Source organism: Typopeltis vanoorti, chromosome 11, assembly GCF_054136105.1.
Source record: "Typopeltis vanoorti isolate ZY-2024b chromosome 11, IOZ_Tvanoo_1.0, whole genome shotgun sequence".
Lineage (NCBI taxonomy): Eukaryota > Metazoa > Arthropoda > Arachnida > Uropygi > Thelyphonidae > Typopeltis > Typopeltis vanoorti.
In genome coordinates, this window is record NC_143559.1 from 68,493,163 (window position 1) to 68,511,971 (window position 18,809).

The following is an 18,809-nucleotide window of genomic DNA, read 5'->3' on the forward strand; positions in this document are numbered from 1 at the left end:
GTGTAATATTTTAACTCTGTCCTGACTGTCAGGAACTCCCTTAAGATGGGAATTAAGCTAATAGTATGGAATGTACATATTTTTGATATTTAATAATAAACCTTGCTTTTGTATCTAACTAAGACTATCTGTGATTTCTGGAATCCAATGCACCTCTTATAAAAATAATACGAACCTATGCAGGAGACTAGAAAGAAGTAAAATTTGGCCACGTCTGTAAAGTTGCTAGGTATCATTTAAGTACAGTCCTGAGATCATCTCTTGTTTGATAATATTGTTAATCTAATAGCGCTAAGTGGCGCAGCAAAATATAAATTTTTCTTGGCATTTTATGAGAGGTAGATCTCAGACACTCTGATGTCGGTCTTGAGGAAATTCCATTGTCCCTCAGAGGTACCATGTGATACCCGATTGAGAGTTTAACGGGGGTTTGACTCAAAGATAGAAGAATAGATAAACGAGTAGAAAGTCTACACAACAGTTGTGACTGCTACTTTCAAGTTGTCCATTCTTTGATCTTTGTTATGCAGTACTTGGTGCAATAATCTAATTGAGGTATATTGTTGTTTTAAATTACACTGCATTGCAAGAATTAATATTCTTCATACAAAAAAAAATATATTCTTTAAACAAAATGTCTTATCAGAGGTGGTTTTTCTGTTTTGCTGGAGAGCAAAATAAAGTATATCTATCAAACATGAACTCAAAATATGAAAAAAAAAAAAAAACAGCTAAGATGTAGAGTAAAAAAAAAAAAAAAACTGACATCTTATGAAGTCTGATTTGAAAAATACTGTTCTAAAAATTAGACTACTAACCACCAATATCCTCATTTTCAAGTGCATTACTGGTACCTTCTATTTCTTGAAACCGAATATCCATATGATTTCCAATGTTCAGATTTTCTTTATTATCCAAGACGAAAAGATCACTTAAGATGCCTTTGGATATAACTCTGTACAGAGAGAACGAAAAACATAAGATTCTCAAAATTCTAACCTAAGAATATGTCACTCATAATTTTGAGTTATATGTATTTGTATATATAAATCGTAAAATATGCAATATTTTAAATATAAATTAAAGATGCCAAGAAATTATATTCTTGGTTTCATCCTTTATCCAATTGTAAACAAACAAATTTTGAGTTTGAAGTCACTTCACCACTGGGCTACTTGTATATAGAGGCTAATGACATTGCATCAATTGCCATAGCATCCCATAATGTACGGTACATATCCTTATAGACATGTATAATGCTATGCATTAATGGGAAGAATCACTACCCAGACCAGTTTCAAGCTTTATTGAGGTTTCATCACTCGGAGCCAGACCAAGAAGAAATACTAAGGTTGAAGTAATGCAGAAGTCATATATTTCCAATATACAAGTAGTGAAAAGGTGTATATATCTTATTACTAAAACATACTGCTGTTGAATGCTTTTTCACTTCATTATAATATAAATTAAAGATGCTAAGAAATTTTCTTAGTATCTTTATCCAAGTGTAAGCAAACAAAACAACCAGAAGATCAATTGAAACTAAAGTGCAACCAGGTGGTTTGCCTTATCTGAGTTAACTACATTGAGTTGGCCTTCTCTGCCTAAGATTGCTCTCCAATCATCCTGCAATTCACCATAAGAACACACTGAACTAAGATGGAACTATTTAAAAAAAATATCTTATAGTAAAAAGAGACAGAATTTTATCACCCCTGGTGATTATTGCATAATACGGGTGGTCTATACAACCTAGACAAAAATTTGATATCTCCTAGAATGTTTCTTTCTAAATACAAAAATAGACTCACTGAATAATAAAAATTACCACAATACAATATTGTAAAGCATTTATACAACATATTGCTGTTTTCAAATTTATGTTTCTTCCTAGCTTTCCATAAATGGTATTTTAATTCATTAATTATAAAAATAAAAATTCTCTTCCCATTGCTGACAGGCTGATGTGTACTGGAAAAAAAAAAAAAAATTCTAAGTAATGGAATGCCCAACACATTACATAATCTGTTCCAAGTACAAGGGTTGTTTGAAAACATTGATAAATTTCCCATTAGATGGCGATACAATTCGTTCATTCATACTAGCGTCGGCACATATCCTTTTCATGACTCCCCGGCAAAATTTTAGTCATGTGCAATGCATAGTTCTGGTTTGGCAAACATTTAAAATGACCGTTTTCGCATTTTTCATAAAAATGGAGGAAAAACAAGTTTCATGCAGTGATAAAACACTTTTATTTGAAGAAGTGGATGGCCATGCAGATCAAAGCTGAGTTAGATGCAGTTCATGGGAACTCTGCACCAGCATTAAAGACTATTTATTTTTGGATAAATGAGTTTAAATGTGGTCGTAAGTCCATCAAAGATGAAATGTCCTCCAGATACCCAACTGAGGTCACTACGAAGGAAATGATTGACAAAATCCTTGGTATTGTTATGGAAGACCATCAAGTAAAGGTATATGAGATTGCTGAGATTGTAGGCATTTCAACTGAACGGGTGTATAATATCCTGAAAACTGCATGAAAAAGCTGTGTGTGTGTGCGATGAGTGCCGCGACTGTTGACTGTCAATTAAAAATGCATGGGAAAAGACATTTCAATGCAGTGTTTGGTGATGTTTAATCGCAATTCGCAGGATTTTTTGTATCGATTTGTGACTATAGACGAAACTTGGCTCCACTACTACACACCTGAGTCTAAGCAACAGTCAAAACAGTGGACAATGCCGGTGAAAGAGCATCAAAAGAAGCAAAACTGTTTTGTCAGCTGGAAAGGTGATGGCCACTGTTTTTTGGGATGCCTAAAGAATTATCATGATAGACTATTTGGAAAAGGGTAAGACAATAACAAACAGGAGTCTATTATGCATCATTGTTGGACTGTTTAAAAGAAGAACTGAAGAAAAAAAGCCACAACTGGCACACAAAAAAGTACTCTTTCATCAAGACAATGCAGCATTCCACACAACGGCCATCACGATGGCAAATTTGCATGAATTGAGATTTGCAATGGTTTCATATCCACCGTATTTTCCAGACTTGGGCTCCATACGACTACTTCTTGTTACCAAACTTAAAAATTTGGCTCAGTGGGAAAAAATTTCTTTGAATGAGAATGTCATCAAGGCTGTCAATGAATATTTTGCACAATTTGACAAATACTACTTTTTAGATGGGATGAAAATATTGGAAATTCACTGGACCAAATCTATAGACCTCAATGGAGATTATGTTGAGAAATAAAGGTGATTTTTTCCGAAAAAAAAAAAAAATGTGTTTAACTTTTTTTTTTACCAAACTTTTCAAGTAACCCTCATATGCAGGGCAAGAGGACAGCTGTAGAATGCATGTTTTACTGTTTCCAATCAGTAACAGACTCAATCTCTGATGTTAAGGTACCTCAATTTGATGATATTGACTCGAAGAGGACCATACTGAGGTCTCAGCAGTGGGAGTCAGACCGATAGAAAAAAACAAGGTTGAAGTAATGCAGACAAGTAGTCAAAAGGTGTCACACCTTATTACTAAAATACTCTGGATTAGAGACAGATGTTGCAAGTTTTGTCACTTGGTTTCATCCTTTATCCAAGGGTAAGCAAACAAAGTTTGCACATGAACTTCAGACTGTGCTACTTGTATACAGAGGCTAAAGACTTCACATCAATTGCCTTGGCATCGCATAATGCAAGCCACGTATCCTTACAGACCCAGTCTTGAAGTTACTTAATGTGCAAACTTGGCTTGCTTACACTTGTATAAAGGATGAAACCAAGAATATAATTTCATGGCATCTTTAATTTATTGTATAACCAAGTGAAAGACATTTAACATCTATCTCTAATCCAGAATATTTTAGTAATAAGTTGTGAAACCATTTGACTACTTGTATATGAGAAATATATGACTTCTGCATTATTTTAACCTTGGAATCTATTCTGGGTTGTTTATGTAAAGTAGTGTAAGCTTAAATATTCTGTTTCAAATTATCATTTTCGGTTGCTACTACATTTATATTATGAGAACTGGATGATTAATTACTTGTTTTTATATGTAGGTGTATACACTGCTTGGAGAGAAATCAATGGACACCCCCCCGCCCCATGCACAAAGTGCATCATGTCATGTTTGTAGCCAGTATAAATTGGAGGAATATTATGCTCCCAAGTCAGTGCAACTGTGTCCGGATGAAATGGCTGCAAGAAGGAAACTGATGGAGTTTGAAAGAGGCATGCCATGTTGCAGACCTATCTGTTCTGCAAATTATTGACAAATTGGGCCATCCCAGGTCAACAATCAGTGATACCATATACTGAGATGGAAGTACAGGGAGTCAACTACAAGTGATATCTGAGGTGGATGACTCACACCTTCACTAAACACGACTGTAGGGTGACGTGAAGGATAATATGTAAAAACCACTATTCATCAGCTGCCATGCTGAATGGAGAGTTCCAGGCATCAACTGGAACATGAATCAGCACAAAAGCATTCAGAACCGAGGCTCACAACATGTTTCCATGACAGGGCCACAATATGCAAGCCCCATATTACCCAAACCAACATGCATCATCTTCAGTGGGACATGGAAGTCTGGAGAGTTGTATTATAGAGTGACAAATCACACTACATCATCCTGCAAGCTTTCCACCTTGATTAACAATCATACTATCCAAATTTGCATAATCACCAAACAACTGACCATATCGCTTCAAATCATTTCCTACATCACTTACATATAAATTAAATAGCAGGGATCAAAGCCTTGTGACATATCACTAGTCACCAGCTTTTCCTAGATTCTGCTCTTCAATATAGTACCATCAGCCACCCCTCATATTGATATGATGTTTGACAGGATAACACATGGTATCCTGTCAAATGCCTTTGCAAAATTCAGCAGTATCATTTTCCTTTAATCCAACCCAGCCACCACTCTTATAAAAAAGAGTAAATTATTAAGACATGACCTGTTTCATAAAGCCATAGTGTCCCCCAAAGTATCATATTCCTATCCACCAATTCCTGAATTCTGTCTTCTCAACTTTTCCAATTCCTTTGCATATTCTCATAATATGAAGAATGATATCCCATTGCAGTAATTAGCAGCGAGATTCCATAATATCTTAAGTACTTCAAAATCATCCATCTCTATTCCTACAATCTGTATTAGCTACTGCCACATCTGTCACACCAAAATCTTCACTTGGATGACAGATCTTTGCAAAGTGGCCACTGTGTAAATCAACTTTTTTTTTGTCTGCTTTTGTCATCTTGCTACCATCAGCACTTGTTAAAGTTCTCCTTCGTAGTCACTCTTCCTTTTGCTTGCTGCATAGCTGAAGATTTCTTTGGAATGTTCTTTGGCTGCTCTGCTAATTTTTTCTCATAATCTGATTTTGCTTTACTTACCACGTGCTGGTCACCTTTCTTACCTGTGCCTTGTAGTATTTGTGAACTTGCTTATCACATTTCTCCTTAACATATATCTATATCCTATTAACCTATAACCTTCACTTTTTTTTTCACCTCCTGCTAAATAATACTTGACATCCATCTTACTCCTACTTGATTTATCCTCCTGACTCAGGTATACAGCCTGATATTACTTCCTTCACACAATCACATAACTATCTGCCAAACATTGCCTTGTAGATAATTTGCAATGACATTGCTTCAAGCTGCCTCCTAAGCATGTCATAATTACCTGTCTTGCAGTTCCACACATATATCCTTTCTTAGCTGAAAAATTCCACATTTGAAAACTTCCAATATTATCTTTCCTCCTTAAAATCCATATCTCCTAATTTACTCATGCCCTTTCCCTGGTGTTCCCTCTCTCAGCTTATAAAATCGATCAACCTTTTTCTCACATTTGTTTTTGTTTCAAATGAACTGTTTTCATATCTATGATCCTGAGGATTTCCTACTTGTTTTGGCCATAATTCATCTATCATTAAAGGAAGTATCTCCACCCAATATTGTTCTATCTTCCATGAAAATACAACATCTTTCACGTTCTATGGGTGCAATTGCATCATTTGCTGTCAACCAAGTCTCACCATTATTATTATTAGTGAGAATTGCACAAAATTCCTCTCTCTCTCTCTCTCCTTCCTGATTCTTCTGGCATTAGTATACATATGCTGTAGTATTCCCATAGGACCACAACTATCTTTATACCTTTTATTGCCTGCCCATTCAATTCAAAGTTTTTCTTCTTGTCATTTTTACTCACTAGCTTCATGGATGCCTGCATGCACGTGCACACACACCTCCCCAAAACAGTTCTTTCATCTTACCTTTTGCATTGTGATTATTATTAATAACCTTACTTTTTGAATCATAATCACTACTATTATTAATTTTCATAGCAGAGAAATAAGATTTAGTCACACTCTCATTAAGAAAATCTCTTATCATAGAAATTAACCATAAGAAGTTTTCTTCTTACTTTCCTTCTCCCTTAGTTTAATTCTTTTTCTCAAAAAGAAAACAGAGGTGTTTCTTTCTTTCTTTCTTTCTGAGGAGAGAAATGTTTCTACAATCACTGAAGAATTGCTCATGCCTTGTCCTTTGAAGGACTCATTTAAACATGCCATTTCTTTCAAGATAACCTCTTCACTTATGAAAAGTTGCCATTATTACTAATTTCCTATCAACAATTTTTCTTCAAATTAGTCTATTATCTGTTAGGACTCCAATACTATTAGATTCTATTTTTCAGTCTTCTAGGGAATTACATCAATTTACCTACTTAGTGGTCTTTTTCTTGCATCCTGGTATTAAATACCTCTTTTGCTAGCCTAGCCTTCCTCACCCCACTTTGTTTAAATTAAATTAAGCTTGATGAGAAATTACATTCTTGTTTAATCCACGTGTAAGCAAACAAAGTTTGTGCATGAAGTATCTTCACAACTATGCTACTTATATATGGAGGCTGATGACTTCACACCAATTGCTTTAGTATCTATAATGCAAAGGATACTTCCTTTAAAATGTGTATAATGCTATGAATCATGGAAAGACCATTAGCCAGACCGATTCTGACCTTTACTGATATCCCAACAGTGGTAACCAGACCCCTCTAATTCTAACAATATGTTTACTGTCTGAATATAGTGTGGGTTCTATGGTCGATTTTCTTTAGTTTACAGGACAAAAAAACCCGCTTGCCCATGCTAGAGATCGACTAACTCAGGAACTGGTAAAAAAAAGCTTAGTAAAAGTTCCTCTAGTCAGCGACTAGAATCAAACTTATGGTCTCTCTTCGGGTGATTTAGCACCATGCCATCTCCACTGAGCTACACTGGCACTTTGATTTAATGTCACTTACTTGAAATAATCATAAACTAAATATGTACAGTCTTTTCCATTAAAATCAAAATATAACATTAACTCAGCAGTCAATCAATTTTATAGATGATCAACTCAATTGCAAAACTGAGGGGACTCAAGTGATAAACGGCTAGCTTACAACAGTCTATCATTTTCTCAAGGGGAAACTGGCATAGCTATTTGTGAATAAGTCAGCTCCCTAAGTGGACAAAGACCAAATGACGAACAGCTAACTCGATTGATATTTTTCTTTTAAAACTGTAAATTAAAGAAACAAGGAGAATACGCAGTATTTATTCAATTCAAAGTTTACTAAAAAGTTATAAAGTTTGTGTTGGTGACAAGTCATTTTGAAAAGTTAATTCATTATCCATAAGATAAAGAATTCTAAACTGCTGTTCGTTGATAACCACGTTAATTTCTTTCCTAATGAAAATAAAGTATTTAGATTATATAATTTGATAAATATGAATGCCTCAAATGAGTATATTTTATGTACATATCAAAGGGTCCTCATCATCCAAATGGTCATTTTTCATATGCATAGAGTAAAAGCAAATGGAAAAATTTCTTCCATGTACATACATAAATATATATCATCAACTAACTCCATATTTTCTGCCAGCAAGGAAACCTGAAGTAAATAACAGGTACAGGTTGGAGCTCGAATCAATCAGTTATCTGCTTGCTACAGTAGTAACATAAACTCGTGAATGCCCGATCAAAATACTGTGTACCCTATCACAAATATTCATTAACAGAAAAAAGACTTCAACCTGCACTTCAGTTGAAATAATTTTATGCAATCAAACTGTTTTAAAATAATGAAGCACAAAGCATTTCAAAATAAACTCATCCACATTTCAAGAATAAAAAATATGAATAAAATGAGTATAAATAAGATATCTTCATTTTGATACTTAAAATAGCAGCATAAAATTAACTACCAAAATGACCATATGAATGAAAAACAACAAATAATTTGTTGTTTTTCCACAATATTTCAAAAACGACCTTATGAATGATTCTTAAAGTTATTTCATTTCACCACCATGTATTTACTGGTGTAAACATGGCTAGTCATGTAATTAAGACTGTTATATAGTTAAATAAGAAACATAAGATATTGTAAATATATTAAAAAGGAAATATTAATTAAAATGAAATAATTCTGCAGACAATGGATTTGTCTCTTCCTGTTAGACAATAAATTTAATTGGTATGTGTGTCTGGATAGGCTTAGAATGGGAATAAACATACTTCTTCAAGAACTTAAAAAAAAAAAATCACTGGCATTTAAAAAAAGAGAAAAACTATTTCCTAGAAATAAAGGTACTCAGCAATTATATCAAAAGTAGCTCTCAGTTGTTTACAGCAGAATGAAATAAGCACTAATAATTATAAAACAAGATTAATGAATGGGGTGCTTAAGGGTCAAAGCTGTATAACTGAGAGGAGACCTCCACATAACCTTTAAAGGAATGCCAAGAACCGACCAGGGCTTCTGACCTAATGTCCAATCCTCACCTACTCGTGGTGCACCCTGTTGGGTTTCTACTTGGATACTGAACGAACAAGGATGAGCTAGCAATTTGGGATTTAGCCGACCAAATTGTATTCTTATTGGTTAAACCAAAATAAAAAAAATAAAAAATGATGGTACAACATGACAAAATTTCATGCCGGCTGGGACGTCGCCCGGTTAAACAAGGCCCCTGTTGTTTTCACCAGGAAACCAGGGCGAGCAGCGAAAAGTCAGCTACTGGAACAAATCTGAAAACAAACCCCAACTCAACATCACCAGAATTAAGATCGGTACTATCAACGTAAGAAGCCTGAATGGCAAAGAAATGGAGCTAGCTGAGGAATTAGATAAGTACCAGATCGACATAATAGGGGTGACTGAAACAAAAAAGACCAAAACTGGTGAGATCTTTCTGAGCAATAAATACAAAATGTTATATTCAGGCAATGACAATCAAGGAAAAGAAGGAGTAGCCATAGTATTCAACACAAAAAACGAGGCTAATCTTCTTGAATGGCAGTCAGTTTCAAGTAGAGTAATGTGGGCAGATATGAGAATGGGGAACTGGACAATGAGACTTATTCGTGCCTATGGTCCAACAGAAGGTTCTACTAAGGTAGAAGTGGAGGAATTTTTTTAACGCTTTAGAAAAAGCAACTGACACAATGAAAAAGGAAAAGTTGGTCCTTGTTGGGGATCTAAATAGCAGAGTAGGAAATGATTGTGAAATATACAAAAATATTTTGGGAAAATTTGGAGAAAAGAGCAAAGCTAATAATAATGGCAAATATCTGTTGGATTTCTGCTGAGGACATGGACTGGTTATTACTATTACTATGTTCTAACATAAAAATGTGCACAAATTCACATGGAGAGAAGAGGCTAGGAATAAGAAAAGTCTCATTGACTATGTTATTGTTGATAGTGATGTTTTCTCCCTGGTGCAGGACACCAGAGTGTACAGAGGATTTGAAATTGGAAGTGATCACTATTTAGTCTTGAGCAGGATAAAATTGAATTTCATATCGAAAAGAATAACACGTAAGAAAGTTTTAAAGTGAATAAAAGTTGAGCAGCTCTCAGATGTGAACTGTAGATTAAAATACACAAAGATTATTGAAGAAAAAATGAAAGAGTTTGAGAACAGGAATCAAACCTTGGAGATTCAGTGGCAAACTCTGAAGAAAACATTGATTGATTCTGCCAGAGAGGCATTGGCAAGGTTGTGTGCAAGGATAAAAAAATCAGAACTCCCTGGTGGACACAGGAAGTTAAAGAGGGAGGCAGTAAAGGAAAAGAAGAAAGCATATCAAAAGTTCCTGGCAAATAAGTCAGCTTGTGCTCTTAGAGAATACAGAGACAAATGCAAGAATGCTAAATACTGTGTAAAACTAGCTAAACAAAAGTCATGGGAGGACTTTGGCAAGAATATAGAAAATAAATATCAAGAAGGTGGCAAAATATTCTGGAGGTTGTTGAAGAAGCTTAGGAATGGAGGAAAGAGTGCTGTAAAAGGAGTTAGAGATGATAAAGGTGACATGAAAATGGGAGAAAAAGATATCCTTGAAGTATGGAGTAATTACTTTGAAAAACTGCTAAATGAAACAAGCAGTGATGACAGCACAGTGGTAAAAAACACTGACCAGGCATGCAGGCAGGAATACATATCCATACTTGAAGTAGAAAAAACCATCAAAGGCTTGAAATGTGGAAAGGCAGCAGGAGTAGATGATATTCGACCAGAAATGCTGAAGTATGGTGGTATAAGAGTCTTACAGTGGCTGCACTGCATAGTTTAGAAAGCCTGCACAGAGGGATGAATTCCCGATGATTGGAGTAGAGCTCTCATAGTACCCATATATAAAAAGGGAAATAAAACTGAATGTGAGAATTACAAAGGTATATCCCTACTGAGTGTTCCTGGCAAGATCTATGCAAGTATACTTGAGAAATGGTTGAGAAGAATTGTGGAAGAAAAGCTTGGTGAAGAACAAGCTGGATTCAGGCCAAATAGAGGCTGTCAGAATCAGATCTTCACTTTACGACAAATAGTCGAGAAAGCATGGGAATATAACAAAGATCTGTATTTAAGTTTTGTCGATTTGGAAAAGGCAATGATAAGGTGCCAAGAGAGAAGCTATTCAATATGCTGCAGTTATATGGTGTCAATGGGGCATTATATCAAGCAATACTTAGTCTTTATTTGAGTTGTATGTCTGTAGTTAAAATTGAAGGAAGTACAGGAAGATGGTTTAATGTTAAATCTGGTGTGAGAAAAGGATGTACATTATCCTCTCTGTTATTCATTATCTATATGGACCACATTATGAAGGAAAGTGGTATTAAACATGATATCAAAATTGGAGATGTTAATGTCAGGTCTTTGCTTTATGCGGATGATGTTATACTTCTAAATAAATCCGCTACAAGTCTGCAAGATTCTCTGACTAAATTGAATAACTGTTGTAATAGATATGGTATGAAGGTCAGCAATAAAAAGACAAAGACAATGAAAATAGGCAGAATCATTGAAAATGTCAACTGTGTTGTGAATGGAGAACCTGTGGAACAAGTAAAACATTTCAGCTACTTAGGCACGATTTTTACTGAAGATGGTAAATTAAATATAGAAATAGACAACAGAATCAGCAAATCTGGCATGGTGGGAAGTCAATTGAACTAATTACAGTATTACATCCCCTAGGGGCTGTGTTTTTACATTATGAGAAAATATCAAGGATAGTGAGGGAGCTTGTTCCACATTTGCTTCGAGTTGCCTTGGTGTTGTACTACCAAGTGGTCATTTACACTTGGAATCGCCGATAGTTTTTTGGTATATATGAAACTCATAGATTCGTTGTTCTCGATCTCAGAATTTTGCTTACTGGCAGTTAAACAACAAGGGATTTGTATCCCCTTAATTATTATTAAGGATGCCAGAAAAATAGCCGTTTGGCTTTCAATTTATGTTATGATAATATACAAACACACCTTTATGGCATTCGTATAGTAAAGGTATGCAAGTTCTTTTCACCTGAACCTTATCTTCCCGGTCTATCTACTCACTGATGAGACCTCAAAAAAGGTTGAAACTGGTCTGAGTAGTGACTTCTCCTCATGATGTAGTCACAGTATTACATCCCCTAGGGGCTGTGTTTTTACATTATGAGAAAATATCAAGGATAGCGAGGGAGCTTGCTCCACCTTTGCTTCAAGTTGCCTTGGTGTTGTACTACCAAATGGTCATTTACACTTGAATTTGCCGATAGTTTTTCAGTATATATGAAACTCATAAATTCGTAGTTCTCGATCTTAGAGTTTTGCTTACTGGCAGTTAAACAACAGGGGATTTGTATCCCCTTAATTATTATTAAAGTTAAAGGAAGATAAGAATGTGAAAAAGTAAAATAAAACATTGCTTTTAAAATTTTAGAACAAAATAAACTGCTGGCCTTATTTGTTGAGTAGTTGGCATATCTATCCTCCAACTAATAGACTGTGGATTCAAATCCTGCCATGGGAACGGATGTTTATTTTTAGGTGTGAGACCACTGCCTTGCTTACTGGAGACCTGAAGTGGCTTGAAAAGTTTCACATTTGGTCTCTACAGCAGGATATGCACATAACCTTTCCTGGATAAGAGTACCATAAAAAAATAAAAAGTTAGACTGACAAACAAAAACAATCTTTTTTGTCTTTTTATCCATAGAACGAGGGAAAGAAAACTTGTGCATTTCCCACGGAAAGCAAACTGCTATACATTATGCTCTTGACTGAAGTAGCAAGGCTCTACATAGGAATGTTACCATGGGAACTGATCTCATACACTACTTGGAAAGAAGTAAACAGACACCCCCGTGGGCAAGGTGCATCGTGCCATATAACAAGTCACATAGCCAGTATAAATTGGAGGAATACGATGCTCCCAAGTCAGTGTAACGAACGGTCCAGGTGAAACGGTTGAGTGATGAAAGAGACACTGTGATAGGATGCCATGTTGCAAGTCAAATTGTTGGCAAATTGGGCTATCATAGGCCAACAAGCAGTGATATCATACTAAGATGGTAGGGCAGGGAGTCAACTGCAAGTGCTGCCTGCAGTGAACAACATACCACACTCACCGATCATGATCGTAAGGTGTTACAAAGGATAATATGCAAAATCTGCATTTGTCAGCTGGCATGTTGAATGTGGAATTCCAAGCATCAATCATCATAATCATGCATATCAAGAATTTAGGCCTAGCATGGCCTGATCCAGCCTTAGAAGTCATCCTTGATTCTATTAAGAGGACATCCTGGTTTTCTTTTTCCTAATGGCTTGTACTTTAAGGCTTGTTTTGGTAATCTTTCTATTTTCATTCTTTGAACGTGTTCTATCCATTTATGTTCATATTTTTAAATTTTTTCTATTACTGATTCTTGGTTTAATTCTTTCATAATTTCTTTGTTCCTTTTGTGATCAAATAGAGTATACTTTGCAGTTTTTTTCATAAACTTCATTTCTGCTGTTATTAATCTTCATTTGTCTTTTTGTTTTATTGTCCAGATTTCACTTCCACACAATCTTGGTAGGGCTAATGTTTAAACCAAACCTAGTTATATTTAAACCAAACCTAGTTCAAAAACTTTTGTTTTTGAACTAGGTTTGGTTTAAATATAGAGTTAATTACACCTGTTTTTTTTAAAATATTTTGCAATTTTTAGGTTTATATCTTTTTCATTTTCATATGTGATCATACATCTTAGGTAGTATGTATGCTCCTTTTAAAATGTTAAATAAAATGCTTCTTTTAACTTTGTCATATACTTTTTCAAAGTCAATAAATGCAATATGTGTTTCTAAATTGTATTCTCTTCTTTTTGCTATTATTAATTTTAGGCAAAAGGTTCCAAGCATCAAATGGAACACAAACCTGCACAAAAACATACCATGTTGTGAACCTCAGAACTGAGGCTCACAATATGGGTTTTCATGGTAGGACTGCAATATGTAAGCTCCACATTACCCAAACCAACATGCATTTTTGTTGGTACACAAATGCCAACATTCTTAACTCTGCATTCAACTTATTTAAGTTCTCCCCCCTTCCCTTCAAGCAACAGTGTGTATATATGTATGTGTGTATATAACAAACCCTAGGGTTCTCAAGGTCAACCATATCAAGGGTCCACTGCAAATATGCCATCAACAGGCATAGCAGCGCCCAGCAAGCAACTGGTGGACGACCACACTCCATTGATGACTAGGGTTTGACGTAGACTGTCAATGCTTGTACAGACTAACTGCAGGGCAACAGCAACACAAACGCATCCGCTTTCATTGTCAAAGGTCCAAACAGCATCAGTGAGAAAATGGCACAGTGTACCCTACATACCATGGGCTACGGAAGCTGGTGCCCTAATCGTGTTCCACTGTTGACAGCTCATCATCGGGCACTGCCCCTCATCTAGTGTTGGGACCATCAAAACTAGACCTCTGCAGAGTGGATCAGAGTCGTGTGGTCTGAGGAATCCCATTATGGGTGCACAGTCAACAGTATGAGGCTCTATCATGCCATGTCAGCTCTGTTCAAGAAGGTGGTTTCTCTGTGATGGTTTGGGGAGCCTTCTCATGTGACACATTTGATCCCTTAGTGTGTCTGGAGAGGTATGTAAATGCTGTGAGCTACCAGAATGTGTTGGCTGATCACCTATACACTTTCATGGCCTTCGTGCCTCCCAGAGAGATTTAATCAGATTTAAATCCTGGGACCTTGGGGGCCACTGGATAGCGATTGTTTGCATATGGAGTCAGTGCTCCTGTAGCTGATGCTCTGTTTCAGCAGGACAATGCACCACCCCACTAGACTGCCGGAGGAAATTCCAGCAACAGAATAAGACATCAGATCAATATATCTGGGACTGATGTCTAAGGCACAGTTGTAGATAATGCTGCAACAGGCATGGCTGGAATCACCACCGGCATCTGGTGGAGTCAACATCTTGGAGTACAGACTGTTATTCATGCTAGAGGAGGACCGACATGCGATTATTATTAGGTAGGTATCTATAATGTTTTCTCCATAGAATGTATTTACATATTTAAATACGTATAGCCAATATTTTATCTCTGAAGTAATGATAAAAATTACTTTTCTTCTTTTATGCAAGTAATCAGAGACTGTCCTAGCCAATGCTCTAAATTTTCTGGTATTTCAACTGGTATGTCCTAAAAAAAACAGGAGTACATAAACATTATTTTTAAAACTAAAGTTTCAGTTCTAGTTAAATAAAATTCATTTGCATCTAATTTATAAATTAATTCCCTAACTTATAAGGAAGGTAAAAAACAAATGATAAACACTTCATGGCTCTGAGAAAATGTGATGCGAGATAACCTTTATAAAATACAAGCAATAAACAATCATTATTACGTAAAAAAAAATTAATTTTGATACTTTTCACAAGAATGAACTTTTTTTTTTTTTTTTAATAAATCAGGTCTGTGTTTTAAATATTCATAAAACTGTATACAATTCATGTCAAAGTTGTATTTGGTATAAATGCATGCTTTCAATGTTTTGATTTTTAATTGGGTTTTTTCATTGCTCCACATATTGTTCACTAATGAAAATACTCGTTCAGTTAGGGGGGGAGACATTGGATCCAGGAAGACATAAGCAAAACTTCAAAACATCTGCTCACTCCTACCACAGCTTCTACACTACACACACAGCCAAGTACAATATGTACACATGCACATCAACAACGCAGCCATATATATGCCACGTCTTTAGCGAGTGCCAGTTTCATGTTTCTGTGGGCCACGTGCTGTGCACCAATATTCAATTTACTATTTCAATTCACAAAATACAGGACAAAATGGCCAGTTTAGAAAAAAAAAAAAAATCTAAAGGGCAGAGTAGTGAAATAAAGGACTGTCCTCTTAAATAAAGGATGTATGGTCACCATAAATATGTGTAATGCTCTGAGCATATCAAAGCGATTGTTTGCATATGAGGGGGAGAGTCTGAAGTTCTGATAAATACCCAGAACAAAAATTAATTTTATGTCTTCTTATAAATCCTAAAAGAAAAGATATGAAAGAACGTTTTGTTTTAGGTGTGTATCAGAACTTTCCAGTCCCCACTTGTATACACAAACAAATGCATATAATCTTTTTTAGTTTTTCTTAGTTAAACTACATCTAAGTTTATATCTATTCCAATTACAAAAAAAAAAAAAAAGTTTCTAAAAAGACATGATAATTCAAATAAGGAAAAGCTGCTATTAAAATTTGTTATATCAATGGAAATTGTCAAATCTATGTACTTTTATTTTGTAAATTAGTAAAATCAATATAGAAAAAAAAATATGTAATTTAAAATGGAAAGACAAAACTATAAATATTCAACAAGGCAAAAATGACAAAAGGCTTCATATTCCACTATGTAGAATATTTTTAAAACTATGCTACCTAGACTAGACAAAACTAAAAATCATACTCCTAGAAAATACAGTAAAATTGTTATGTGCCATCCAGTCATTTTCAACTCTTGGTGATCCTGTGAACAAAGGTTCTCCATCCCACTTGGCCTCTTGTCCTTTCTTTAGGTAATTGTAAGTTCAAGTTCATAAGTTTGTTTATGTTGTCCACACAAATCTTTTGTGGTCTTCCTCTTCTTCTCATTCCCTCAACCTTCCCCAACATAACTGCCTTTTCCAATGAATCATCAGCTTGCATAACATGACCAAAGTGCATCAACTTCTGTTTAGCGATCATCGCCTCCAAGGAGCATTCTTTCTTTATATTCTCTAAAACCTTCATATTTGTCATTCTTGCAGTACATGGGATTCTTAAGTCTCCTCCACACTCTTAATTTAAAGGAATCAATTTGCTTTCTGTCTTTCTTCTTAATAATCCAGCTTTCACATCCATGACCTGAAAGCGGTACTGATTACCAATGCTTGCGAGAACGTTCTTGAAGGGGATAGATATGGCAGTGCTAGGGTCATGATGTGGGGAGACACTGAGCTACAAGTGCTGGAAAATGGGACTATGACTGGTGAACGATATTGCAATGAAGGTCTTCAGTGTCATGTTCGATTGTTCCGCGATGCTGTAGCAAAGAACTCACTTTTATGGATGATAATGCCATACCACATCATACACAAGCAGTGGAGATACTGCTGGAGACTGAGGATATTAACTGAATCGAGTGGCCAGCATACTCACCAGATCCCAACTGCATAGAACATGTTTGGGATGCAACAGGGAGATGCATTGTTGCTTGAAATTCCCATTCAGAAAACAATCAAGGCCTTATCCTTGCTCTGAAGGAGTGGGCCAGTTTGCCTCAAGAACTCTTGAATCATTTGGTACTAAGCATGGTACGACATAGTGAGAGCTGCATCGCAGTTCGGAGGGGACATATTACATACTGAAATGTCTCCCCACATAGTTTTGTGTAAGTACTGCACGTTAATTCCTTAACTATGCCCTTAGGAAATTAGTGACTTTTGCCAGAAATGCACTGCAAATTAATGTGGACAAAAGTTATAACATATTTTTTGTGTAATATAATTTATTAGTATGCTGGCACTAAATTTATGTCCACATTTGGCTGCAGTCATGAACATTTTTTCATATATAAGTAAAAATGTAGTTCCTCCTTAGCTTTTGGACACCATTGTAATTGGAATATGAATACCAACATGAAAAAGACTGCAAATTGAGCAATCACATTAAATTAAAACAAAAGAAATTCATGCAAGACATGCCAGGAGTTGTGTTTGGTCTATGGGTTTACTCTGAGCAAGTGGCAGCTGCCTTTTTTTCTTTTTCTTTTTAAGGACAAACCTTTATAAAGTCAAGAAGCTATATAAGCTATACAAGAGTAAGCTTTTATAAACATCAATGTCCATGGTGGGACTTGAACACAACCTGTTGGTAGGAGAATAAGTGTGCTATCCACTCAGCCAACCAGTCTGGCATTTGCTGGCTGATATGCATCTATTTGTTGGCCAATATGCTTTTATTATGGATGCCCCAATAAAAATGTACGAGGAAAGTTGGCTTTATCAAGGGGTTCAAACATACACTTCTATTCATTACCATTACTGCGAGCATTAGTTTCTGCACTAAGAAATGAAGAATGGGACAAAATACCATGAGAATATTCAAAACTGAGGAAAATGTGCTTCATTTAGCAGCAAATAATCAATGGAAGAGGATGTTTCCTAAACAATTATGATATGGGTAAAGTTTCATAATTATGCATGAAACTTTAACAATACCATTTCCAGTGGTTAAAGCACTTTTAGCAGATGATCATCACTGTTAATTTGGTATTTATTCAGTGGTTTCTACAAGAGAGTATGTGGAACCAACAAGTTTTGTTTTAGGTGCTTTTTGCTTACAAGGGTTGGGTTTACTTGGGTCGGTATCTTCAATCACCACAACAGTCATATGTGGATCAATCAAACCCTACATGTAGTTATTCAGGACATTAGCAGTAACTCTAAACTAATGTGCGTGAGGCGGTATCTTTGGAGACAGATTAATAGAGCCATATGCTTTGACAAACAGACTTACATGACCTTTGAACTATGATTTGCCAAACCTTGTAAGAAAACAACTTCCATGATGTGCTCAATGATGTTCCCTTGACATATTGGAGAAACACAGGATTTGTGCATGACAGAGCTTCACCACACCTCAGTTGTAAGGCTTGAAGGTATTTTAATCAGTTACCTAAAAGATGTAATTGGTCCACCTTGACCAATCCATGGCCTCAGTTACCTGACCTAAATTCTGTGAACTTTCATTTATGGAGTCCATTTGAAATCAATAGATGCTCTATCCAGCGAGGAATGTTGATGAACTGTAGGAATATGTTGAACATGGATGCACTACCATCAAACACCAGCCAGGAACTTTACAGAAC

General features: G+C 35.7%; 1 protein-coding gene across 1 annotated transcript in view; it reads right to left on the reverse strand.

Annotated features, from left to right (window-relative positions):
- Positions 1-18,809, reverse strand: part of LOC150101696 (uncharacterized) — a 208,981-nt gene that overhangs the window by 122,799 nt on the left and 67,373 nt on the right. The window contains exons 7-8 of the mRNA XM_090400154.1: positions 15,015-15,091; positions 819-955 (exon numbers count right to left, since the gene is read on the reverse strand). Coding sequence (XP_090256280.1) covers positions 819-955; positions 15,015-15,091 — 214 coding nt within the window. The remainder of the gene's footprint in view (positions 1-818; positions 956-15,014; positions 15,092-18,809) is intronic.